This window comes from Anopheles aquasalis, chromosome 2 (genome assembly GCF_943734665.1).
Source record: "Anopheles aquasalis chromosome 2, idAnoAquaMG_Q_19, whole genome shotgun sequence".
NCBI lineage: Eukaryota > Metazoa > Arthropoda > Insecta > Diptera > Culicidae > Anopheles > Anopheles aquasalis.
The window spans coordinates 14,300,001-14,325,000 of NC_064877.1; the positions used below are offsets into that span (position 1 = coordinate 14,300,001).

The 25,000-nt window shown below is 50.2% G+C and overlaps 2 protein-coding genes across 3 annotated transcripts in view; both read left to right on the top strand.

The window, feature by feature from the left end:
* LOC126568882 (uncharacterized) overlaps positions 1-606 on the top strand; it is a 4,710-nt gene extending 4,104 nt beyond the window's left edge. Inside the window, exons 7-8 of the mRNA XM_050225555.1 lie at positions 1-427; positions 495-606. The exon at positions 1-427 is cut by the window's left edge and continues 651 nt beyond it. Of these exons, the coding sequence (XP_050081512.1) occupies positions 1-427; positions 495-582 (515 nt within the window). The 3' untranslated portion in view covers positions 583-606. The remainder of the gene's footprint in view (positions 428-494) is intronic.
* Positions 607-1,133: 527 nt separating this feature from the next.
* The window catches only part of LOC126580811 (G protein-coupled receptor kinase 2), a 56,698-nt gene continuing 32,831 nt past the window's right edge, over positions 1,134-25,000 (top strand). Inside the window, exons 1-3 of one of the 2 annotated variants that reach the window (XM_050244076.1) lie at positions 1,138-1,183; positions 1,750-2,510; positions 7,907-8,728. In XM_050244076.1, the coding sequence (XP_050100033.1) occupies positions 8,677-8,728 (52 nt within the window). In that variant the 5' untranslated portion in view covers positions 1,138-1,183; positions 1,750-2,510; positions 7,907-8,676. Of the gene's footprint in view, positions 2,511-7,906; positions 8,729-25,000 lie in introns of both variants that reach the window. The other variant, XM_050244075.1, reaches the window with a different exon arrangement.

Sequence of the window (25,000 nt, forward strand, 5' to 3'; positions counted from 1 at the left end):
CGACGTTACTGATTGGTCAGTGTTTCTGTTACGAGCGTGGCCAGCAGAAGGTGTCCTACACGGCACGCGCCCTAATGACCGTGTTTGGGCTGGTCGTGCTCATGTCGGGCGTACTGGTGGCTACCGGGACGTACCTGTGGTTGGACTTTTTCTACAATCTCAGCTACATTAAGCTAGCGATCACCTTCCTCAAGTACGTACCACAGGCGGTGTTGAACTATCGGCGAAAGAGCACGGTCGGTTGGAGTATTGGCAATGTGCTGCTTGATTTCGCCGGTGGATTCTTCAGCATTATCCAGATGCTAGTCAACGGGTATAACTATGACGATTGGGACTCCATATTTGGCGATGGTGCCAAGTTTGGACTCGGATTGTTTTCCGTTTTGTTCGATGTCCTTTTCATTGTCCAGCATTACGTACTGTACAGGTTCGTATCCGTGCACGGAAGCGATCTCAATACCTTTTGCTAATGCCCCTCTTTTCCTTTGCTGCAGGGAATCCAACTATATCGAGCTGCAAGGAGAAAGCTACCCGGGACCGGGTAGCGTGACTACGGCACCACCGCAGGGATTGTCTACTTAAATATGAGGCCATAGAGGGGGACGCGGGGGGGGGGAGGGGGAGATCTGGACATTAGTACGCTACCACAGTGATCATACTGAAAAGACTTATAATACTTCAATGAATAAATGATATTAGCTACAATCTCTTGGGCCATCTATTGTCCATTCCCTGGCGTGTTTGTGCTGGTGATTGAATCGTCGAAGAAACAGTCGTTGCATTCGATGTTCGTTCAAAGCTGCTCGATCGAGTGCTTCTCTAAGGCCTCCGCAAACCGGATGCGTAGCGGAACGGAGGACACGAGCACATTTTTCATGCGTTTATTGGAGTTCCTCATATTGCACATGGTTTTGTATTATTCCCAAATGAATCCTTGAAATTAAACGTGAACTGAAATCAACAAACGCACCTGGGGTAACAACACATAAACTCTGACTGTCACCATCAACAGCCAATATGGCGGCGAAAAAGCGTCGCCTGCTTTAATGGTTTTTTAACTCACCGCCGGAGTCAGTTTTTGATTATCCTCGCGTCGCGATTCAAGTCGTCTCGAGCTGCGCTCTTCTCCAGCCGTGGTATCCTGCGAGGTTTTGCTGTGGTCTGCTGCGGCGCGTGTTCTAGGGTACAACATAAATAGGGAAAAGGTCCTCCAATCCCTTTTGGGCCAACTAACCCGCCCAACTGGTGCTCCTTCGTGTTTCCAGTGCTCGGAAGTGCAACCGTCGTCGTCGTCGTCGTGGTCGTGGTCGCGGTCGTTGAACCATCCGCGCTGTTCACCTTGCCATCCCAGGGTAAACGAGCCCCCCGTTCCGCTCCTGTCGCTCATTATTCATTCATACGGTTCGCTACTACCGCCGATCCTTGTGCGTGCGTGCGTGCGCGCGTGTGTCTGTGCTTGGCCACCTTGGAAACCGTTCCAAAGCTACAGCTGAGGCAATCGGCGGACGGCCATCGGCGAGCCAAGCGTGAAAATCGAAGCAAACCTCCGGGGGGCTGTTGGTGGTGGGAGGCATATGACAGGGTGTGTGACACGAACGACGACGATAGGCTGTGTCCGGTAAATCCCGAGGCCGAGTAGTGTTTTTTTTTGGCTCTTCTCGGTGCTCGTTCCGCCGTTCGTTCCGTGGTGCTAAAGACGACCTGTTTCTTCTTCTTTCTTCCGTTCCGTCGCCTCTCGTCCGACAATAGTTTGTGTACGCACACAACGACAAAGTGCGCTAGTGTGTGTGCGGGTGTGTGGTGTTGGTGCCGCGAAGTGAGAACAAATCTCATCTCACCAAAGCCAAAACGCGTCCGTCGTCCTACGTTGGTGGTGCGGTCTTTTCTCGCGGTGCGCGTTCGTTCGTTCGTTCGTTCGTCCGTCGGGTGCTCCGTGCGTTGGCCGTGGAAAAAATCCGTTCCTGGTGCAGATTCCTTCCGGGTGGTGCGTCGGGTGATCTTCTCGGTGTGACCCCCTGATCCTACTCCTCGAGAGGGACGGTCCGCGTGGCAAGCGCGACACCAGCACACCAGTCGTCACCGTCGTCAATCGTCGTGATCATCGTCGTCGGTTCCGAATCTCTCCGCCCTGTAGCTACTATCGGGGTAATCCGCCTGACCGCCAAGAAGGAATGCATTTTCGCTTTCCATTGCGTTCAGTATCACCTCCACCAACAGCAGCAGGTTCCGTTGAAACGGTGTGCATAAAGTAGCAAAAGTTTGGTCACCGCCTCCTTCTCCGTTGTCATCGTCATCCAAGGTTCCTTCGTTCAGGCACCGTTACCACACCCTTGCTTGCTAGGGCGAGTGAGTGGAGGAGTGTGCTGTGTGGTGGGGTGTAGTGGTTCGGTGCGTGCGTGCCCGCCTGTGTAGTGTGCATTGTGTGTGCGTTTGAATGAAAACATTCTTGCATCCGGAGGATTTGCGGAAGAGGCGCCCCTGCTGCGGTTCTGCTTTTGTCGTATGAAAAGGTAAGTGGGGAAGGATGTAGGAGTCCCCCGGAAGGAAGGGCTGCGGTGAAGAACAGGCAAGCAGAGGGACAGAATTCCCCCCTCCACGGCCTGACAGCTGGTGCGCGGGTGTTTCGTTTTTGTGGAATTTTCTTTCATTTTTCTCTTCTTTATTTTTCTTTCCTTCTTTTCGATTCGCTCCCAATTTTCGTCCTCCACCCGCGCCCGGTCTTGGGAGATGCGAGCAAAATGCGTAGGATGCTGCGATCTGCCGAGAATCCCGCGAGAGCACTCTCGTTTCTCTCGCGTCGCTCTCGCTCATCTCACCGAGTCGCCTCGCTCTCTATCTCTCTCGCGCTCGCGTCCGAAGGAAAACTCGGGGCTCGTGGCCACACAAACACACACTCACAAGCAGTGGTCGCGGCGAGAGTGAAACTCAAGAAAAAGAGTTGCGGAACGGGGTTTTTCGGGGTTTTCCATCCCACCCGGGTGCTGGCGGGGTTGGCCAAGGGATGCCAAGGGAAAGGGCACAGCCAGCAGTGATGGAGCTTGAGTTTCGCTTTTTAAGGAAACAATTACCGTGTGATAATGCTCTGCACTTCTCGCTGGCGCTCACACCTCCGGTTAGCTCCGGTGCATCGTAATTGTGCAACTACTTTAATTACTACTAAGTGGCCCCGAAGTATGTTTACCTTTTTCCGCGGCCGCGACCACGGCCATGGACGGACGAACTCCTGTCCCAGGTGGTGCCAATTACTTTCATTTAGATCGGAAGCCCTTGGTGGCTCTCTTCACACATGCCAGTTTGTCCCACCCAGTCGCCGGTAGGCTTGATAATTGCTCCTAAAAATCTCCACACCCCAAACATGCGGACAATGAACTTGTGGTGACGATGGTGGCGGTCGTTTCGGAAAGTTTTGATTTTCGAAAATATTAGGCTTAGCGTGGCCCAAAGTTCGCTAGGAGTTTGATGATTAATGGCAGAGAGGCTAAAGGTTAAATTTAAACTATTAATTGGGATTGATCCAACTTTTCGTACCACACCTTGGGTATCATTTGCATTTCGCGAATGTTGTGGTGTGGTAAGCCCAGTGAAATATGATGCTAAATATCAAGCTAGGGTTTTCCTCGACAAAACTTCCATGTTTTTCAAAACAAAATAGCTAGAGTATTGTAAATGAAATTAATGCTTTTTGTTCGTCCTTGTTTTATTCGAGAATTCCAGTTTTTGCGAAGGTTTAGTTATCTAATTATTTACCGTCTTTGCACAGCCGGTATTGTAATTGGTCCATATCATGTATTCTTAAGGTAAATTTAGAATTTGAACCTGATATGGTGGCATGTTGTGTTTTCCTTGCTTTATATTCATTTGTATTCATTACATACATACATTATAAACATACGATGAGGGTACGAGCTTGGAACGCTTGGAGCGCCGATCAATGATCTAGCTGGTCTTCAATAGGATTTTCTGTCAAGCATTGTCATAGCAACGGTTGGCAGAAATCGTGACAATCATGTTTGAGAAAATAATAATAAACCATGACAGCATAACTCATGTTTATGCCATCGCCCCTACTGTGTGACTGCTATGAAAGGCGATAATAGTTGTCTGCAGCAATGGGATCAACTTCTTTTACCCCAATTTATGAACAGTTCTTCTATTAAATTCCGTAAATCCGCCAGAAAAAAAAATAAATGGAAAAAACTTGAAATTAATGCAGGCTAAGGTGTTCACCAGCCCCAAAAATGGCAAACAATCTCTCTAATATCTTAAGCCAACCGCCCACCGGGTACACCTAGAACCACCGCATCGGATGGGCGGAAGAAAACGAAAATTCATCCATTGTATCTTTGTTTGAAATTTTAAATAACTTTTGCCTAAAACATGAGCCCAAGAACCCTCGACACAATGAAATGTCTAGAATGTCTCACCCACTATCCGCCTCTCGCCCGTTTCACAAGATGCGATGATACCGAAACATCGCATAATCTTCCTCCCGTTCCAGTGGCCTCGGTTCTCTTTTCTTCACCCCCCCCGTGCACGACGTCTCCCCTGCACCTAGCGCCAAAAATCCCACCCTAGCACCCCGTCCCACGCCCCATTCCAAGCGCATGTTTCGCGCGTATTGTTGCTGCAGCTCCAGAGGAGACACAGCCGCGGAAAAGTGTTCCATTTCAAACGGAGGATTTAAGTGATTACATTTTTATTTCCTCCACACAAATACCCGGCGCGAGATATCGTCGGTAGCGCTCGGTCAACTTAATTCTTTTTCGCCACTAACCCTCCAGCGCGGCGCATCTCTTTAATATGATTTCCCCGTTCCACTCCGCCATCGGGAGCATCGCGTTTTCCCAGGCGATCCGATGATGGAACAGAGCATCTCTCTCCCGGCTGTTGGTGGGATATTCTGGTCCCCGTTCCCGTAGCCTCGTTTCCGAAATTGGAATGTTTACGTTTTCATTTAGGATCGCTTTCGATGAAGGCAATTTCCGGACCGCACCACACCGGGACCTCTAGGGGGCCCTGGCTGGCGGTTGATTGGTTGGTTGCGAGCAAAACGTTTCTCGTTTTCCATTCTCCCTCTCTCTCTCGAGATGATGTACGTACGTGATGTGTGCGACGGTCAGCGGTAGAGGTAGCACGCACGATCGATCCGATCGATGCGACGACGACGAGGAGCTGTTGCGCTAGAAAGACCCCGAAATGGAATTGAAGGCCCGGTGCAAAACCGCCAACAGCAGCCAGCCAGCCCGCTGGTGTGTCGTCGTGGCCAGTGAGGGTGCATTCCGCCTGGCTGCTGGCGGTGCTGGTTGGTGGCTTACCGAAACTGGTTTCCGATCCGGTTGCCTTTAGGTGACGCTGCTGGCAGGCAGCACGACCAGAAAGCAGGTGCGGGGACCCTAGATGTGTGTTTCGGTATTTGGCATTTGTAGCCGTTTCATCGTCGTCGTCGTCGTCGTCGTCGTGGTGGATGTCGTCTGTGCTTTGCTATCAAATGGCTCACCAAAGTGGCTTTGACAGGCTGAAGAGAAGGGAGAGAGGGGGAGTGGCGATGTGCACAGCAGCGCCGCTAGAGCTCGATCGAACCCGAAACGGATGTAGAGCTCTCGGGCCAACATTGAAGGACCCAAAAAGGGCTGACATTGATTGCTCAGCGTGCCAGCTTGTGTGCGGAATGTTGGCTGGCAGGCCAGGGTCTCTGCACCGGTGGAAAGGGGGGGGGGGGGGGGGAACCGGTGTGGTGTGATACCTGTCCTGTCGTCGTTGTCGTCAAGTTATGTCGATTGAAGTGGAATGTGCTCTGTGCCGCTAGCATTAGCTAGCTCGTTAAACGTTGCAGCAGCGTGCAATAAAGGGCCACGGCACGGACCGAGTAGTTGTGCGTCCACTGCGCCTCTCTCAACAATCACCCAAGCCCAGGATCTTGCAGCTTATAGCAGGGGAGTTGATGGTGACGAGAGAGAGAGAGGACACCATGAGCATGAGTCCTGTAAAAGTATTGGATCCTTTGGAGAGCATATGTCTCGCAATGTTTCGATGGTCTGATGGTGGTGGTGGTGGTGGTACACCTGCTAGGACCTCCGCCAAGTTACATCAACGCCACCAACGCCGGCATGGATTTGGTCGTAAATTTCAGCTTCGACATACGGCCAGGTTCAGTAAAGGTTCCTCGCTCAACGAGCCTGAACCTGAACGAGAACTCTCCTCTATGTCACGGCACCTGCCTTGATGATGCACATGTAAATGTCGTTACGCGAGACACTAAGGGAAGGAGGAGAGGAGAGATGAAGCGGAGTGGAAGAGGCGACACCGACCACGAGGGGATGACACTTTGACAAGGTTTCAAAAATAGATAAATCAGTACAACCTTCCACCCTTTCCAGTTGTTGTGTCGTGGTGGTGGTGGTGGTGGTAGCAGAAGAGTGCGCAGCGGACGGGTGCGCTTGGGTTCGAAGTTCGAAGGAGGAGGAACAGGTCTCGCAGCCGAGTGAGCAGCTGATGCCAGTGTCATCACGAGGATCACGAGGATGGTAGGAGGAGAAGCCGGGGGAGGGTGCTACATACCCATCCATCCCGATCGCCCGCGACATTGAGGTTAGACAAACTTGTTGGCACAAGGCCCGAACGGTACGGCGCCGGTGGTGGTGCTGCTCCGGTTGCCGATGGATGGGTGGGATGCCAAAGGTGGTGGTGTCTCTGTGTCCGTGCGAGACGCGCATTGTAGTGTATCAAATATTCAAACTATACGGCAATGATGATGACGATGATGACGGTGATGATGATGATGCTGATGAGAAGGAGGAGCAGGTGAGGACCCTCTTCCTCCTGGCTGGCACCACACGGTCGTCGTCGTCGTCGTTGAGCGTTCACGGTTCACGATGTCGTGACGTCAAACCGAGCGACCAATGACGGTCCGGGGGATCGCAGGCGCACGCTCTTGAGCTAATAAGGGGGACACCTATGCCCCCTGGCCGCGCACCTGCCCGTTTGTGTCTCTGTTGTTCGCGTGAATAATTACGCCACTCGTATAATGGTTTGCATAAAGTTGAAGTAGTTTCTGTTGCTGGTGCCGCTGTGATTCCACCGTTGGTTGTACGCTGTGCTCTGACCTGTTTGTGCCATCTTCTGTTGTTAATTGAAAGGGGGAAAAGAGCACAGCGAGTTGGATGAGGTCCTTTGGCTGTTCCTGTAGTAGTTTCCGGAGCATAATGTGGGCTCGAAGTGACTTCCGAGTGGCCGAGTAGCGCTGCATATGGAAGGGACTGGCTTTAGAATAGTGTTGTATGTTGCATCCACCAAGCGACACTTGATCGTTTGTGATGAACACTCCAGCTGGTCAACCATCAATGCTGAAGAGGCAATGCTGGTAGCTATCAGATCAGAAAGCATATTAAATGCATGAAGATTTTCCAAACGATTTACAGTCTTTTTTAATTTGTTTGAAGCCAGTTTTTACAAATTAAACGGTCAGAATTGGATTGAAATAATGATAAACTTGTATTGTAAAACTCAAACAAATGCCCCCAAAACAGATGAAAAACAAATTGAAATATGGTGGAGACCATAAGTTACCCATCGAGATTTGGGTCTCTCATTAGATTGCTTCGAAAGTTGTAGAATATTCGCACCATGGAACCCCTAAACTGTCTTCAAGATGGCATAAAGGTATTGGCTATCGATGGACAACATTTTGATTCCAACATTTTTATTTTTTTTTTAAATTGAAATCTGCGGAAAACAGTTTTTTAAATGCAATACTCCTTTAGACACTTTGTTGGTCGATGAAAGATTGCACCTTCAGTTTGAGGGGTTGCCCAGATAAATCACATTTTGTGCATTTTAAAAATCGTGCTTAAGCAGAATACTAATGTGATTTTGTTCTTATTTCCCACCTCTCTCTCTCTCTTTTTAGCTACCAATCAATCGCGGAAAAACGCTGGAAAACGATGAACGAGGCTGAGGCCTAAGCCACAAAAAAAAATCGGCGGGATAAATCAATCGATTCCCCCCCACCCGGGCCGTGCGGTGTGCCCTCTGTGCACCAGAAACGGAAGATCCAGAATCCAGTTTCTTCTCCAATTCGACCAAGGCTCTCACCGCATCCAAGCCGTATTGCGTGCTGCGGATGTTTCGTGTGCCCGGTGCGTGCGTACGTGTGTCTCTGCGTATGTGTGCGTTCGTGGCCATACCCGGTTGTTGTATAAGTGGCTAACTGGTTAAGTGATTTTTCTATTCACAAGAGAGAAAAAGATTAAAAAAAACACGTTCCCGCTCATCATCATCATCACGCAAGCCTCTTCACGAACGCACGCCACCGACCGTGAAGCAGTGAAAGTGTTGCCAAAATAAAAATACAATTCACGGAGTCGCACACATAGACTGAAAGGTGACCCGGACCCACCACCACAGGCCAGGTGAAAGGGGTAAGACTGGCAGGACACCATCCACCACCCACCCGGGGTCAGCGAGTCGCGAGAGGCGCGTGCGGCGCATCCAAATTCCATCTCGCACCGCTACCTGGACGCGAGGGCACGATCTAGCTAGCTCGCCCAGTGCGCGGTTATTCGGTCGTGCGTCGGTGTGTGTTAGAGCCGGGAGCCAGGAGTCAGGAGCCACAGGAGGAGGACTCTTCCTTTTTTCGGATCGCCATTCTGAATACAAAAAGCCGCCAACCTGGAACTAATGGAATTAGAGAACATTGTGGCCAATACGGTCTACCTGAAGGCGCGAGAAGGTAAGAACGGGAGCGGATAGCGGGTGTATAGGTAGGGGGTGGCCTTTCGACCTAGCATATCTTATTTTTAGCCAGCTTCACTTTTCACTTTTCGGAATCTGTGGCGCGAAAATGCACGAAACCGCTGGGGAGAGAAGGGAACCGCAGCAGCACCAGCAGCAGCAGCAGCAGCAGCAGTGTTCTGCCGAAGGAAAACGAAAACTGGCCAGCCTTTGCCGGCATTTTTTTTTTGTTGTTGCTCCCCAACAACCACCATTCCAAAGCGGGGAAGGTGCTCCCGGATGCTCCGTTTCAACCTTCTGGTCCAACCGGGTCCTAGAACTGACCGGGGATGCTGTGGGGCCGTGTTTGTTTGCGTTTGGCCAGCCTAGGTCTCTCGTGTTTGTTTGTTTATAGTAGTTCGTTATGAGAGGCATTTTTTGTGGGGTTTTTTTTAAAAGGTTTGTACAAGAACGAGCTCTGAAGGTGGTGGAAATTAAGGGGAAAAGCGAAGTGCCCTCGCCGGACGGACTCTCCCCTGCGGGACCTTTTTATGTCCCGGATTCTGTGCCGTTCTTTTCCGACCCCCAAAAAATATGTAGCACCGATTGATCATTTCCCCGCGTTGGCGTGGTGTTGGAGAACAATCGGTTCGGTCGGTTGGGTGGTGATGGTGGCCACCACCCTGCTTTACCACTTGCTAATTGATTGGATCCGAACCGCCAGCGGCGCTCCGATCGACCGTTGTGTGGATGGGGTCTGCTTAACTCTTGCGAGTCCCAAAACACGACCAAGCGCACCACTTCAATTTGAAGCTCGATTAATTCTTCTCGCTTTGATGTTGATGCGCCGCCCGACGCTCGTTTGGTTGGCTGATGACGCTGCCAGCGAAGGCAGAAGAAGGGAACACGTTCGTTGAGATGTTTCGAGATTTTGCTCGGAAAAGAAAAATCGAAAACATTCATTTTTCTGGCGGAGTTTTCTTGATGAAGATGGATCCATCATATGTGTCCATTGCTGGGGCAGGCGGAAGCAACATTGCCACCACCAGCACCACCTCCGATGGGTCTACAGGAATGCGACATCCGTTTGCCTTATTCATCTTTTACTGGCGCTGCTGCTGCTGCTATCCTTCGTGCTCACGGTTCTGTTTCTATTTACCATAATTCATGGTTCCGAGCGGGCTGGCATGCATGATTCGTTCATTCGCACCGATGCACACACCGAAAGACACGCACTGCCGGTTGAGACCGTGCCGACGTCATCGTGTGTTAACGTAAGCGATATCGAGACAATTTCCATAAATTACCAGATACCTCGTTCTGTCACCATTCGACCTCGTTTTCGGATTCGGGATTCGCGGCCAATCGTGCCAAAAGACCGCTCGGGGAATATCCCTCGGTATTTGGGCCCTAAAGGACACTAGCCTGGCCGACGAACCTTTTTAGTTTATAGTTTAAGGCCGGAATGTCGAGACAGGAACGGAGGGCGGCCACAACGAGGGCGGCGTTGGTGAATCGATGTGCTGCACGGCTGAACCTCGGCTCTTCGGCAAATCTAGAGCAATCAATTACAATCAATTAAAATTCCATCAACCTCTTGTCCGGTGCTGCTGCTGCTGCTGCTGCGAGAGGTTCAAATCCACCAGGGAGCTGTAAAGCTAGATTGTCGAAGATGTGGAACTACATGGAGCGCTTTCTATTTAATCGCTGACCGGAATTTGTGACCGTGGATAGAATGTTGGTCATGCGAATGGCAGGCGTCGCCGGACCAAGTTCATAAACTCTCTGTGTCATTGATTCCAGAATGATCGAAAACTAGAGGAATACGTTCAAAGCAAACACCGAGACCATTGCGCGCTGTTCGAAACACGTGGCAAAGAGGTAAATAAAAGATAAACCAATTCTCAGCCAAACGGGGCGCCCCAGTGCCGAGATTGAGCTGGTCGTGGTCGCCCAGCCCGGCCCGGCCCGGCAGCAGTACCACCTGGTGGAAGTTCCGGGACGCCTAACGCCGGCTGAGTACGAGCATTGCACTACAGGCAAACAGTGTAATCAGTAGTCTAATCAGTGACGTCAGTGAGCGTCGTCAGCGCGGGCACGCGTTACACTTCACAATCAATTCGATTGTGTTGCGATCGTGGAGCGACAAATCGTTCAACGGTTCGCGTATCTTCCGTCGGCGACGAAAGTACCACAAGACGAGACATCCGGGATGGCCGCTACCGATAGACGGTACGACACCGGGCCCTGTCTCCCCCTCCCTCGACACCAGACCAATCAGTTGTGCAAACAGTGCCCACGAGCGCCTGTCATTGACGAGCCGGATCGGGTCCGGGATCCTGTTTTGTTGGAGGTGGAGGAAGGACGCCGAGCTTAGAAGAGCACTCGCGTGCCATATCCGATTTGGGCCGACCTATGTCAACGGTCAGTCAGTGCCACGGCGAACACGACTACGACGGCGATCCGTTAAAAATAGTTCCAAACCGTGAGCGAGCGCCCGGGAAAGGAAATGCTCGATTTTCAAAACATTGACCATCGCACACATCCGTCCACGACCTCGGCAAGGTGTAATCCCCGATGATGAGACGAAGTGTGGCGGGGACACGAAAAAGCCGGGGGGACAGGACGGACACCTCTACTAGTGGTCCAAGTGGACCCCGCGAGCATCATCTTGTCATCGCGACGTGACGTTATGGTCTGGTTGATTGAACATACTGTCGTAGCGTGTCGCTGAGGTGAGGTGAGACGAAGACGTGTTGCTGGAAGAACATCAGACCGGGACCGGTAAAGGCCGTCGCCGCCGGATGGCCGGTTTAGTCCGTCGTCGACTCTGGACCCCGCAGTGATGTGTGCGTTCCGTTCCGTTCCGTTCCGTTTCGACATTGACAGATGAGATGAAGTTGTCTGTTTTGCGGAGAAGCGCGCGTGTACAATCTTCTCCCGCTTCTTCAGCACCGAGCACCAGCGTTTGATGGACAGCTGGACAGATAGATGAAGATGGAACCACTCCTCACCTCCAGGGGTCATCTGCACACACGCTGGTTCCCGTGAGCAAGATGTTCCAAGATTTGGAAACGCTCCGGGGGGTGGTGGTATATGGCGACTTTGTATGCGAAAACTCGAGTGAGAGCAGTTCATCTTCACGTCAGCCCCGCGATATGTCAGAAAGGGATAGGATAGTAGCTAGAAGTAGTGGTAGTAGTAGTGGTAGCATCAACATTTTCGACGGTTGTTGTTGTTGCTACTCCTGTGGCCATGTTGTTTTGACAGTGTCGTGGCCGTTGAGCGTGTGGTTGGCTAAGCTTGGTTTTAGATTTTTCATTCCGGCCTCCCGGGGGGGTGTAGTGGGGGAGAATCCTCGCGAACCACCGCTCTTGGACATTCGACACTCTTGATCTCGGGACGTTGGTGTCATCCGACCGACCGACCTTTTAGTGGTCGATCGCAGAAGTGGCAGCAATTTATCAAACGCATTGCCGGAAGCAACCGGTGCCCCAAGGGAGAGGTCGCCTTCGTTTGTGGGTGACGACTAATGAAATCCTCCTTCCGGTTCCACGTCGGGAAAAGGAAAGCGTTTCGTGACCAACAGAACAGAGAACAACAGCAGCAACAAGCGGAAGAGGCCCCGTATGTCCTTTAGCGGTGACAGAGAGGCACACAATGGGATTATAGGGAGTCAAAAATCCAGAATTGTTCAAAGATACTAAAGATTTGACTAAAAAAACACAGAATTCCAGATTATTGGATTAATTAATTAATTAATTCTTTTAAACAGTCAGTCATTAATTAAATTCTTTTAATCAGACTAATTCCTTTAAACAGTAATCTCTATATAAGATTATGTTATAGTTACTTATTTAACCAAACTGTTAAAAGTAAAAGTAAAATATGATAACTCTTTCCTGCAAAAACCACAAAATACATTTTTTTGACAGGGTCGTCACTTATCGTTACCGAATCACTCATCATATACCGAATCCATCGATTCTGCCTGAATTTCTTACGCTACGAGATCAACGAACAATTCTTTTAGGTCTTCGTTGTGTTCTCCATTTATCCTACTCGCCGATGAGACCAATTATCCCTCTAATAGGTCCCAGAGACGTATTTAGCGCCCTGCTAATATATACAATATACCAACTGCATCCTTTTCAACATGTTTCTAGCGTGGATTAGTTGCCACAAGCTTAGGGAATGACGTACTAGCAGCACCCTAGCGCGATGTTACTTTTTAACATTAGGTGTAATAAAATTGCTTAAAGCTTTAGATAACTGTGCAAGAGCGAGGAGAGGGAGTTCGGCTAGTTTGGCTAGCTGGCGGGCAGTCTGGTAAACCGTGCAAACGAGAGATAAACTGCTGCACTTCACTGTGTGTGACCCTTCACTGCTGTGGAGCACTCCCACTGTGTCCAGTTGATGGAGTAGAGAACTACCTCGCACCAATCGCACAAATAAACATGCTGCCTAACATTTTACTTTACTTTTCCTCACGTTGTTGCTTGTTACGTCGGTAGCGGTAGCCGATCAAGCCGAGTGGAAGTTTCAAGAGTTTGTGTGGAGTAGAGACAAGAAAAAAGGAGACGAGAAGAAGGAGAAGGGCGGGAATAAATCATGTGCAAATAAATTACCGGCCAAACAGCGTGACTGATCGGTGGAAGGAGAGGTGGTGAAGTACCTACAGAATGATAGATATTCCCTTCGCCAAAACTACTTGGCCACCACCACCACACAGCGCTGAGCTGGTCTTCTTCTCATCGATTTATGATGACACGAGTTCGCCCATAATGGGGCCCGTTCGTTTGAGGCGTTTGTTGTACTACTAACGAGTACGAGCGCTAAGGGGACACTTTCTGTTCTGTTGGCGCTATTGTTTTTATTGTTTCTGTTTGCTGCCACCGTGGAGTGGAGTGGGACTGTTTGCTGAAATCCTCGTGACCCCCGGAGTGGTGGCCACACAGCGTGTTCCATGTTTCGTGGCAGATCCATGTAAGATCTGTCGTGTCCGCCACCATTCCCTCTCTCTGTTCACCGTACTGGGCACACCTTTTATTTATAGTTTTATTGGGGGAGGCTCGAGCCACGGGATACTCTTGAGTTGAGGGCGGGCGCGCATGTCAAGCCCGCTTGTGGTGTGACCCGCTTGACAGCATAAACCGACTGATAAGCGGGCCGCGAGAGCAAAAGGTTTATTTCCATACACCCCACACACCCCGTAGTACGTAGCTTATCTGCACGCGCGCCCTCGCGCGGGGTTCCTCCACCAAAAAAACAAAAAAACAACCCACCACGGCACCGCGCGAGTATTCGCGCACATTCGTGTCGGTATTGTTGTTCCCGATCGCAGACTCTGGAATGTGCCTTTTTTGGGGAGGCCGTTGGAGCTGATAGCCGTCGACCGCTGCTCCGTGATATCGCTGCGCTCTCCACGGTGGCGGTGTACGTGCGAGAAAGTGAACAGGCGCGCGCTCGAAGTGAATTCCACGCGAATATTTCCAATTAATCTCGACCGCTATTCCGATCTTCGGCTCTGTGTGAGTAACGGGGAGAGCTAAATCCTTAGGCAGCTATTGAAGGAGAAGTATTGTAAGAAGGAGTTCTTGGACTCAGTAATCACTTCGATTAGTTGGAGTAACACTTTGTTGAGCCATAATCATTCTCAAAATGTTGTAGAAGTTGTCTCGAGCGTCTAGTGGTATTTTGTACTCCAAAATCTGGAAAACTACACAACACTTGATAGGATTCTAGGGGAATAGCCTTATTCTCAAGATATCCTACAACGACTCAAATATTTCTACAAAGTTTATGTCGCTTGGAAGCACAGGTACAGAGCCATCGAATCCGCTTACAGACACTTACGTTCCAATTGAAGACGTACCTCGAGGTAACGTACCACGCCGTGTTCCTCTACTACTCGCTAAAAAAAAAACATTGCATTGCACGTCCGACTTCGAGTCCATCGAGTTGAAACTGGACCGGACCAGTTTGCGGCGCTCGCTGGGAGAACTTTAGCACCCTCGCCCCCTCCGCACCGTTATCAGCAGCAGCAGCAGCAGCAGCAGCCGTGGCGATTCTAGCTCCTTCGCAGCGAATACCCTTTCGCTCGTTCACCCGACAAGGCTGCTCTCGTTTTGCTCAGTTCGACCTTCTCTCGGGGTCCGAGTCCATGACTCCATGGAGTCACTATGAGCTTGTGTAGTTCCACTGGTCAATAATATCATGCTGGTTACTGGAAATGTTTAAGAATATTGCACGCTCTTCATAAAGTGCACCTCAGTTTGTATTGTACAGGTTGTGCCTCTTAAAACAGCAAGGAATGTCTATTGGACACGTAGCGGATGCTCGTTGGGGCATCTCTCTATACTTTTTTCCCCCGGATGTAGCACCTTCACCATCATTACACGCGCGCCACCGGTCCTCAGGTCATTTGACGGATCGGTTGGCCACTAGCAGACCGACCAGCTGGCCACGACGTTCCTACGGTTCTCGTTCGACGATAATTTGATTCTCACATTCCCAATTCGATTAACTCCCGGCGTAATTGAACACCGACCAACCGACGGACTGGTCTGGTCCTGGTCGTTGTCGTCGTTGGCTCACGTCCCCGCTGGCTGGCTGTGGTGTGCATGTGCATCCCAATCAGGGCGCTTGGTCACATCTCTCTCTCTCTCTCTTACTCTCGAGCACAAAACAAACCACAGAAACAGAAACGAGAAGAGGATGCTGCCAACACGCGCGCAGGTAATTAGTAAATTATGACGTTTGGAGCACCCTTTGCGCGGTGCTTAGCGGTCCTTCGCTGCTCCGATGACGTAGTTCTCTCCATCGTCTCACTGCAACGTGTGTAAACATATTCTCCGTCTGTCGGTCTGTCGGAGTGGAATAGATGGTGCGCACTCTACTGGGAATTTAAACCACCGGCGGCGGCGGCAATCACATGAACACACGCCGAGAGGCGCGAGATTTATGCGCCCTTACGACGCGCATCTCACGATCTTCATTGACGTAGCCGAGTGGCCGAGCTCGACTTGACGTGTAGTTACCGCACACCCCAGGGCAAGATCGCCATAGCCGGCCACGCGGTTGTCTGGTTTGTCTGGTTGCACCCAGCCACGGAAGTGCTAATTTTGCGCTAACCATCGAATGCTGCGTATGTGGCGCCCTGTGGTGCTTGTTATAGGACTGGCTTCTGCTCCTGATCGGTATCGCGCAACGACATCGAGCAGACGCCGTACAGGAAGGAAGTGGTCGCGGCAATCCCGTCTATGAGCTGGTCACGGCTTGTTTTCAAACAACAAACGACTCTCCTCCAGCTCTTGGAGGGGGGCCTCCCCCGGGCCAGAATGGAACCGAAATTTCATGAATCTGTCATCAATGGAGCCACCGCGGGAACCACCGTGGACGTCGCACGGCGGCAAATATCAAAGCGCGCGACAAGAACGAGGTTTGTGTTCTCCAAGCCAAATTCGCTTGTTACTGAGGAGCGCGCGCCAATCGGTAAAGAAAATAGTGTCCCAGCTCTCTAATTCTTTCACGCCAGAAGGTCTAGCGAGGTTTTTTGGTACGCATCGGAATGTGTGGCTGGCTGGCTGGCTGACGTGTGCGCAGTGTTGGTCACCGGATGTTTGTGCCAGGTATTAGCCTTCTAGCGGCGGCTCCCCTCAGCAGGGGATGATTGATCGAGGGATCGAGAAAATGTATTTGACTTAGAATGAGGTCGGTCTAGACTCTAGAGCTTCTCTTTTCAGGCGGGAATAAGGGACCATCTGAAGCCCACGAGGCAGACTAAGATCGCCACGTGCTGTTGGTCCAACGGACAAATATTGTCCAAAATGAAACATAGTGATAAGGAGCACCGAAAATGGAAGGAACCTGGTGGCATCATCTCCCTCTGTGCCTGTGTGTGATGTCAATGAAACTCCTCTGTTGCTCACGGAATTGACATTGAATTCCTGAGCGAATTCGAGGAATAAAAAAGGGGGAAAAGTGGTGGCAAGATAAGGTTCCACGAGGAGACCACGTCCGATAAGAGCAGAAAACACGTTTTATCGGTGGCCTGTGGGGGCGCTCGTGGATGTGGGCGCGACGTCAATTTGTTTTGATTGGACTTTAATCGATGATGTCATGGGCGCTCGTGCCCTGGAAACGACGTTGGGGCAGGCGCGCCCCCTCGCGCGATCATTCACCGGTCAACACCGGTAGTCCCTATAGTCGGTTCCCGTCTCTTTCCTGGTGTTCCTGTGCGAATGGGGCGACGACGAGGAGTGCCATCTGACCACCATCACCTCCGGTGGATCTGGGTCAAGAGCGCGTTGGTTGCGGTCGCACAGTTTTGGTGCGCGCGCGCGATCGCGTTCTCATTCCGCGTTCGCTGCCTGATAACTGACGGCGGTGGTGTGTCCGATCGGATGGGACGTGACACACGATCCACATAACCATAAATGTACATTCGGTGGTCAGTCAGTCAGTCGGTTGGCCACTGGCCTCGCTATTCGCATCCGAGATAAAGAGAGAGAGAGAGAGCGCGCAAGCGCGCTGAACGCGCTATCATCAACAACACGTCGAGCGCGCCGTGTCCCTGTCCCTGTCGTTGTAGCTTGGAGCAGCTTCCGACTTCTACTTTGTAGCGACTTGACTCGCGGATGGAACTGGAGTGGTTGGCCCAACGCGCGGAGATGAACCGCGCGAAGGACACACACGACTGACGGACGGGGAGTTAAACGCTGATAAACGCGTTCCGGAGGCGGTGCGCAGTGCGACTGACACCACCATGCCATTGGTGGTTCGATTCGATTTGCTGCCAGCACAGACTCCATTCGATGACGTTCTACTTCCTGCGTCCAGTTTGTGCGGTATAATTAGCGGAACGCATGTTGCTGCTGCTGCTGCTGCTGCTATCTGTGAAAGCGTACTCCATTGATGTTTATAGCATTTGGACGCGGTCGAATGGTCGAATGAGGGTGGTGGCCGCAAAGCCGCAATGCTAATGTGCTGCGAGCTGCTGTGTGTTAAGCGTTTGTAGCCGGCGTCGAGAGCGACGATTAATAAGTTAATGTATGTTAAGAGATTAATGTTACGAGTGTTTGCGCGCGATGAGATGTTAAGACGACAACATCTAGACCGGCTATTTATACTGGTTCCATAATGATAGCCTTGCCTGAATGAATCGGTCATAAATTTGGAAAACAAAAATCCTTCGCGTTGATAACATGGAATGATGAATGAGCTTCTTCCTCCGTGTCCTACAAAAATTAATTGTATTTATTTTTTAAAATCAAATGCCTGTTCTCCGTGATCAGAAAATGAAATCCTTCGGTTCATTCTGCCCTGAAGCATCATTCATCTTGCAATACGCAAGCCAATGTTAAAAATAATACTTTATTTGTAACTTACTGTGGAATGTACAGCACAATTCATTTATCGAATTTAAACTTAATTTTAACATTTCTACTCACTTCAATTGTTAGTACTGAACAGCGTACCACCAAGATAATGCAGAAAAAATGAATAACCTTGGCGTGTCAATCGCTTCTCGGATGCAAAACACCCGGTTTACGAGTGAAAAAGGGAGAAAAAAAAATTCATTCTGTTCCTTTTTACCAGCACCACACAGAGATTGCTTGTTGTAACCACATTGGCTTGTAACTGACGGATCCCCGTGGATATGCGAATTCCTGTGCAGAGCGCGTTACATTGGCTTCTCGCTCGTGTATGGTACCGTGAGAACGCAATCTCCATACGAATGAGTACGGCCAGTCGACCTGTCAGCCGACATTATGTCCAACTGCTCAAAAGACTCTCGCCTGCTGTTGTATCGCCTTTCAATCGCTCGTCGATTCGCTCGCGATGCATTACACTCCGACTAATTGTTGGAAGGCCAACATGAACCTTCTGCAACAATGTGCACAGTTTCGAGTCGCGAGATCGCCTAGAGATCGCAACCTGATGGACACCACCAATCGATCGCACACGATACGACTATCAATCACGCAGAGTTCCCCTTCGCATTGCCACACCACCGGGCGCACGGACGAGAGATTAATCGTTGACCATCGTTGGATGGAACCTTCCGACCGACCGATTCTCGTTAGAACAGAGAGTGCGACTGCAGCCGCCACCTTCTCCGGGTTGTGTGCTCCAGAAAACCTCATGGTCTACCGTTTACCGTCGTCTTAAAGGCGTTATTTATGCGCTTCATTATTTTCCGAGCAAACTCCGGGCACCCCCGGAGTATCTGACAAGCATTAGCATTGTTTTGCAGGACAACGGAACGGAACGGAACGAACCTCTTCTATCGTAGAGCCAACGGAGCACACCGAGAGCCGTACCGAGACCGAGAGCGAGAGAGAGAGAGAGAGCTCGACTGCTGTTCCGAGTTGTCGCCCTAGCCCTTTTTCGGACCGGAGAGATCGAATGAGAAGCGGATAATTAAGTGTGGTTTCATGAATTAAAGATTTCTGGCCCACCCCGTTGACCCCGCGGCCGATGCTCCCCGCAATGTTGTGACTTGCCAGAGCCGGGGAGTGACTCGCAGTCGCAGTCGCAGATCACTTGTGGTGTCGTCGAGGCCCCGAGGTTGTTGTGTCGTGGAGAGGCGACGACAGCGCGACGCGGTCGCCGTGTTGTTTTGGCGTGTAACGAGTACCATTAAGACAGTTTTCTTAATGAACCGTACTAGATGGATCATAAGCTGTGTGATGTTGAAGGTTATGAGTTCGCTTAATTATAAGCCCCGGGGGTACTGGGGCACACAGATTGAACCACATGGCACCGGGGGGAGGGGTGGAACAAATTTGCCAGATTTTATTCTGTGGAGCAGCTGCAGTGCCAGTTGGTGCAAATTTTGCAATCCTAGCCAGGCGGTTATGATATCAGTCAGAACTTCTCTCGGCCTGTTATGTTTGACGTAATTTTTGCTTTCGCCTTTGACGTAGCTTGCTCCAGCAGCATTGTGATAAGCTTCTACACGCTTATTAATAGACGTTTCTATGGATTTCTGGCTATCAGCACCACGTGGTAGTGTAGATGTTGGACGCTTTTGTGTAAATTGAACGTTGAGTTCCGCAAAAATTCCGAGAAATGTTGCGAACGGTCAAAGTGTTTTGTTGATTTGTCGTGCCATGATGGTTGACAAATCGCCTTATTTTTACGCCAGTTCCTTGTGCATGAAGCCTAAAATTAGAAAAGAAAATGATGAACTTCCCCGGTCTGCTCCAGTAGTGCTTCATTTCCCATGGCTCTAAGGCAGAGATTTGCATAAATAAAACCACCGGGCATTGGTCGCGAATGCTTACAAAGCTCTGTTCTGTGCCCCTGTGCTCCTTTTTGAAATATTCAGATACACAATCTGGACTAAAGCAGCACGGTCTCACATAGAACACGAACAGAACCAACGCATCTACTGGTAGCGGTGCTTGACTGGTGCATTTCAAGGCCCCCATCCTCAGCTACACTGTTTTCGCCGTCGTCGTCGTCGTCGTCACATCGGCAACACGCGGAACCTCGGCCGGCAGTGGCCCCTTCGAGGTGTTTTGAATAACGGTCACGAATCTAAGAAATGCAATGGCCGGACGATGACGCACATCAGACGGACCAGAACTGCACCGTCAGGCGAGAGAGAGAACAACGAAAGTGCTTAGGTCGGCAAGTGGGTGGGCGGGCGGACGGGCGGGTAGGCGCGCGTGTTGCTGGTGTCGCGATGACAAACTTACAGCGCCAGCGGTCGAGCCGAGTTTCATATCCAGACACGTGGCGTGGTAAATAAATGCCCGACAAGCGGTTCTAGCATTCGAGGAGAAATTGTTTGACATTGTTGGAACTTGCTTCTTTTTTTGGGGTTTTTTTAACTAAGGAATACCTCCCCGGGGATCGATTGAAGCGCATTGATTGCGTTCACATCCTCTCCAGGCATTTACATCCTCTCCTGCCGCTTACTACGAACTCGGCTCTACGGCGCATTCCCCTCGGTCACAGTCAATGTCAATAGTGCAATGTATGCTCCACCAGATTGGTATTCCGATTGCGTGTCCGTGTGTCCGTGTTTGTGAGTCAGGTAGGGAAAGATTGGCTTGATTGTTGTATTTTGGAAGGGGACACTAGTTCCGGAACTGCCGCCCCATGGGATCACGATAAAGTTGTGTCGCCGACGGTCGCATAGCGTCGCTGCTCGATGTATTGGCTGAGAACTCTTCCCACCGGAGTTGATAGTCGCAGTTTGGTCCGCAATATCCGGGTGCAGTAATCGAGCAATACGCGGTTTGCCAGTTTGCGTTTTGTTGTTCCGCGGCCGTTGCTTCTCTGCACTTACCGCAGCAATGTTGTCCGTAGTAGTTCCAAGTCAACAGTAGGACGAATGTGGATTTTCCTACCTTTCAATACCGATTCTTGCGATTCTTTACTCAATCGGATTGTATTGGTTCGGTTTCTGGGGACAGAAATGAATTCCAATTTTACAAGAGAAGCTCATCGTCTACAATGATCTCAATTGGCTCGTAGATTCCTTGTAGGTTGATGTAAGAAATGCGTATTATTCGTCGATGAATGGATTCTAGGTCCTAAAAAGTTCACATAGCAAAAACACCTTCCTGTTGTGTGCACTTTAACCGTTTACTTTAAGAAACAAGAAGCGAACTAGCACTCACTTATCGCCGCAATGGCAAAAGAGATGAGAGTTTAGTCATGGAAATGATTTTCGTTTTCATCGAAACCCGAAACAATAGATTGTGTGGCGTTAATAATGAATTCCCTCTGCTTAACGAAGCGCATGCACGCAAGTTACTGCTGTTATCGGTGCCCTCGCAGAAGGACGAACACCACAGTATGCTTCACTGCCTCCTTCAACGCCGCCGGTCACAAGTTTAAAATAGCTTTAGGCGCAGCATCGCAGGTTTTAGATTGAAATCCCCAGCATATCTCGGCGGCAAGGGGCGCCTTGCTCTTTCCCCCAAAAACCGAAACAACCGGACCAGATGGAGCGTGAAATCGATCCAAAATTCCGCCCCGGGTGTCCCTGTGCACCGTGGTGGTGGTTACAATTCGGAAGACCGGAAGTGACGGAAGGACACGGTGCACTGATGGGGGCGAGTGCAGCTCCACTCCAACGAACTCCATCGACGGATGGCGCGCGAGCGCGCGCGCGCGGTTTCACTGACCGTGGGATCGCCGACCGGAATTGATTGTCGTGTGGTGGACTGCACCACCACACCGTTTAACCTCGTTGCCGTGGCCATTTACTACTCCTACTAGAGAGACAATTGATTTTATTAGACAAAATGGACGCGCTGAACAACGCAACGCGGTGTTTGCTGTGGCCGCCGTAAAATGTTCAATGATGCCATGCCCCGGTGAGTGGTGGGGTGAGATTTTTAGGGTCGACTATCCGGCTGGACAGACGCGAAATACTGTGGCCAGCACTCCGGGTGGGTGTGCGCGCTACCGACTTTCGAATTTCCACTTCTGGTCTCCCCTCCTGGTGGTGGTGGTGGTGGTGGGTTATGTATGGAGTTTGACTCTCAACAGCAACAGCACACCTCGATCGATCGACCGGGAAAGAGCCAGGGACGGTGGGAGAGCGAGCGCGCTGGAACATATTTGCTGGAATGTTTAGCACAAGGGGCGTGACATGGACGGATGGTGGACCACGTAGCATTAGCATCATGGTGGGGTGTGGTGGACCGTCGGTCGGTCGGATGGTCGGTTGGTCGGTGATGGAATTGTTGCGAAGCTAACGAAGTGTGACTAATTCGGAAACGGCACGCAACCGTCCCTCTTGGCGGCCCCCCACAATTCTTCGACTTTTGGGTGGTGGGTGAGGGTGGGCGGCACACAGAGCTGCGTGCGGCGGTGGCGCTAACTGCACGCTTGTACCTTCACAGTTCGTTCAGAAAAGTCACGAGCAGTAGCACCGTTTACAGGAGGATGGAGGGCATGAAGGAGCCAGGGTCATGATGTGGCAACGGGGGATGGAGGGTAAATGCCACCCGCCAATCGTCATAAAGGCTTTCAGCAATCATCTTGCCAGCGAATGGATTAACGGAATTAATTGTATTTGCCGAATGGCGGCGCTGCGTTTGTCTTTAAGCTGTTGACACACCGTTATTGATGGGGGGGGGGGGGGGGGGGGGGGAGTAACGATTTCGATTTCGCCCTCCGGAAGTGGACAATCATGCTCTCCTGAGGCCAATGAGTACCATTTTGTGTGCCACTGGCGAGAAGGAAGTGGACAAACTGTTGAGCGTGAGACCGTGCGGAAGTGGTTCGATATAATAGTAATCGGAATAATCAGTCCAGACCAAATAGTGTTTATAGTTTCCTATTTACTTTGGTTTGGTGCGGGAGCCTGGTGACGGAAGTTGTAGATAAGGCAGGTTTCTGTGAGGTTCATATTTACGAGATGACGCGGGAATTTCGTTTTGGAAGCCTCCGGTCATGCCTTTGCTCGCTGGACTTACAGATTAACGAATGTTGATTTCATTTCAAAATTGAAGCTTCACATTTTTGGAATTATTCCTATGACTTCGAGGTGTTTTGAGATAGGTCTTTGTTGAATCTTTTAAAGTTCTTTTTTTACACGAATTGCAGAATTAAAATTCTCAGTTGCTCTATGAGCAACTCTTGGTCATTCAGCTCACAATTCGCTCTATAGAATTGTGCAATCTTTTTCTTTGAAACGGAATCAAAATCAAATTGTTTAACTTCCAGTAGTACTTTGCTTCGTTAAAAAGAAATGAAGAATTTCTCTCAAATAAACAAACTTTTTATCGAGTTTTTTTTATGAAGCATTTTAATGATATCAATCGCCATCGTTGAGCTCTTGATGTTGTCTTGCCCTTTCATTAGTCAGTCCATGGTCCATTACAGAATAATGGAGTACACAGCCTCTTCTACATTCGTCGAGCAAATTGAAAAGGATACTTCTAAGTTAGACGTCAGACATTCGTAACACATATCGCAAACCACCGCGGTCCATGAGCTAAACTGTGCTCATCTACACTTTCAAGCGCCACTTTGGGTTGCGCTGGAGTGCTTTCAAGGATTTATTTCCAAAATAAACACTACTTCACTCACAGAAGGTGGATGCATATCCGTCGTATCGCCGTACGGTGGCTGAAGTGTGTTCCTATAAAATCAGATGATCGGAAACACGGTCGAATGCCCGCGATACTCGCTACACTCCCATGCAGCAGTCCTTGAAAACGAAATCCCAATAGTATCCATCCGCTGCCTTCGGATGGATTGCACTGAACCTCGAACCGAGGTTAGAGGATGATGATGATGAACGGTTTCATATCAACGTAGCGCTGCTCCACGCTCGACACGTTTTATGCTCGCACATAAGCCTTTATTTTGGGTGTTGGTTGGTTTGATGGTTTTCGGTGAACCGTTTGTGGTGTCTGGATGCAGATGATTTTCTTCTTTCTACATCCCTTCGATCAAACACGGTCGTTTTCGTTATAATTTTCGAGCATCCCGAGACCCGAACTCTGGGCTATGTGGTAGCGCATCAATCCGCCTCAATAGCCTCCAAGATCCTCTCATGCCCGTCGTATCCTTTTCAATATCATATTGAACGACTGCTAGGGTTGACATCTGAATAAATAGAGAGATACTTAACCTCGCTCCCACTGTCCCACGGCGACTGCTACCGAATTCGTCGTTCTCTCCGGTGTTGGTCATGCATGACATCGGCCGAATCATATTTCCACTGTCAAGTGAGTGTCAATGAAGGCGGCTTTCTTCTCTCAAGATAGCCCACCTCCTCGAGCTACCTTCTCCGAAGGGACGGAAAATTTGCGAAAATCCCTCCTCGCAGTCGCATCAAAATAGGAAAGGTTTTTGGTGTGGGGCCCCGCTGGGCCGCGCAAACGGTGCGGAATCATATTTTCCATCTCATCGACGACAAAGACGGCCGTGACACGTGTGACACAGGCTCGGAGGCGAAGCTCGAAAAATTATGTTTCAATTCACTGCCAATCGGTGCTAATGCTCTCTCGGAATCAGTTCTCTATTATTCATCAACTTTCGATCCCTTTCCCGTAAAAGATGCCCCCAAACAACTCCCAACTCTCTCTTGGTGTCACGCACCCATCGTTTGGTGCGACGTGGCCCCCATCGTGGCGGTCCTTTCCACTTGATTGTCTCCCAAAGGGGTCGGTGTCGCAGGTTTCGGTTGAAGAAGTGTTTTGGTGAATTATGGAGAAGCGATCGACCTGCTCCACCCCACCATTCACTCTGCTTGGATTCAGGTTCCTTTCCAGTTTCTGCGCTTCTTCTTCTTAAGGCTGGGCGTAAACCA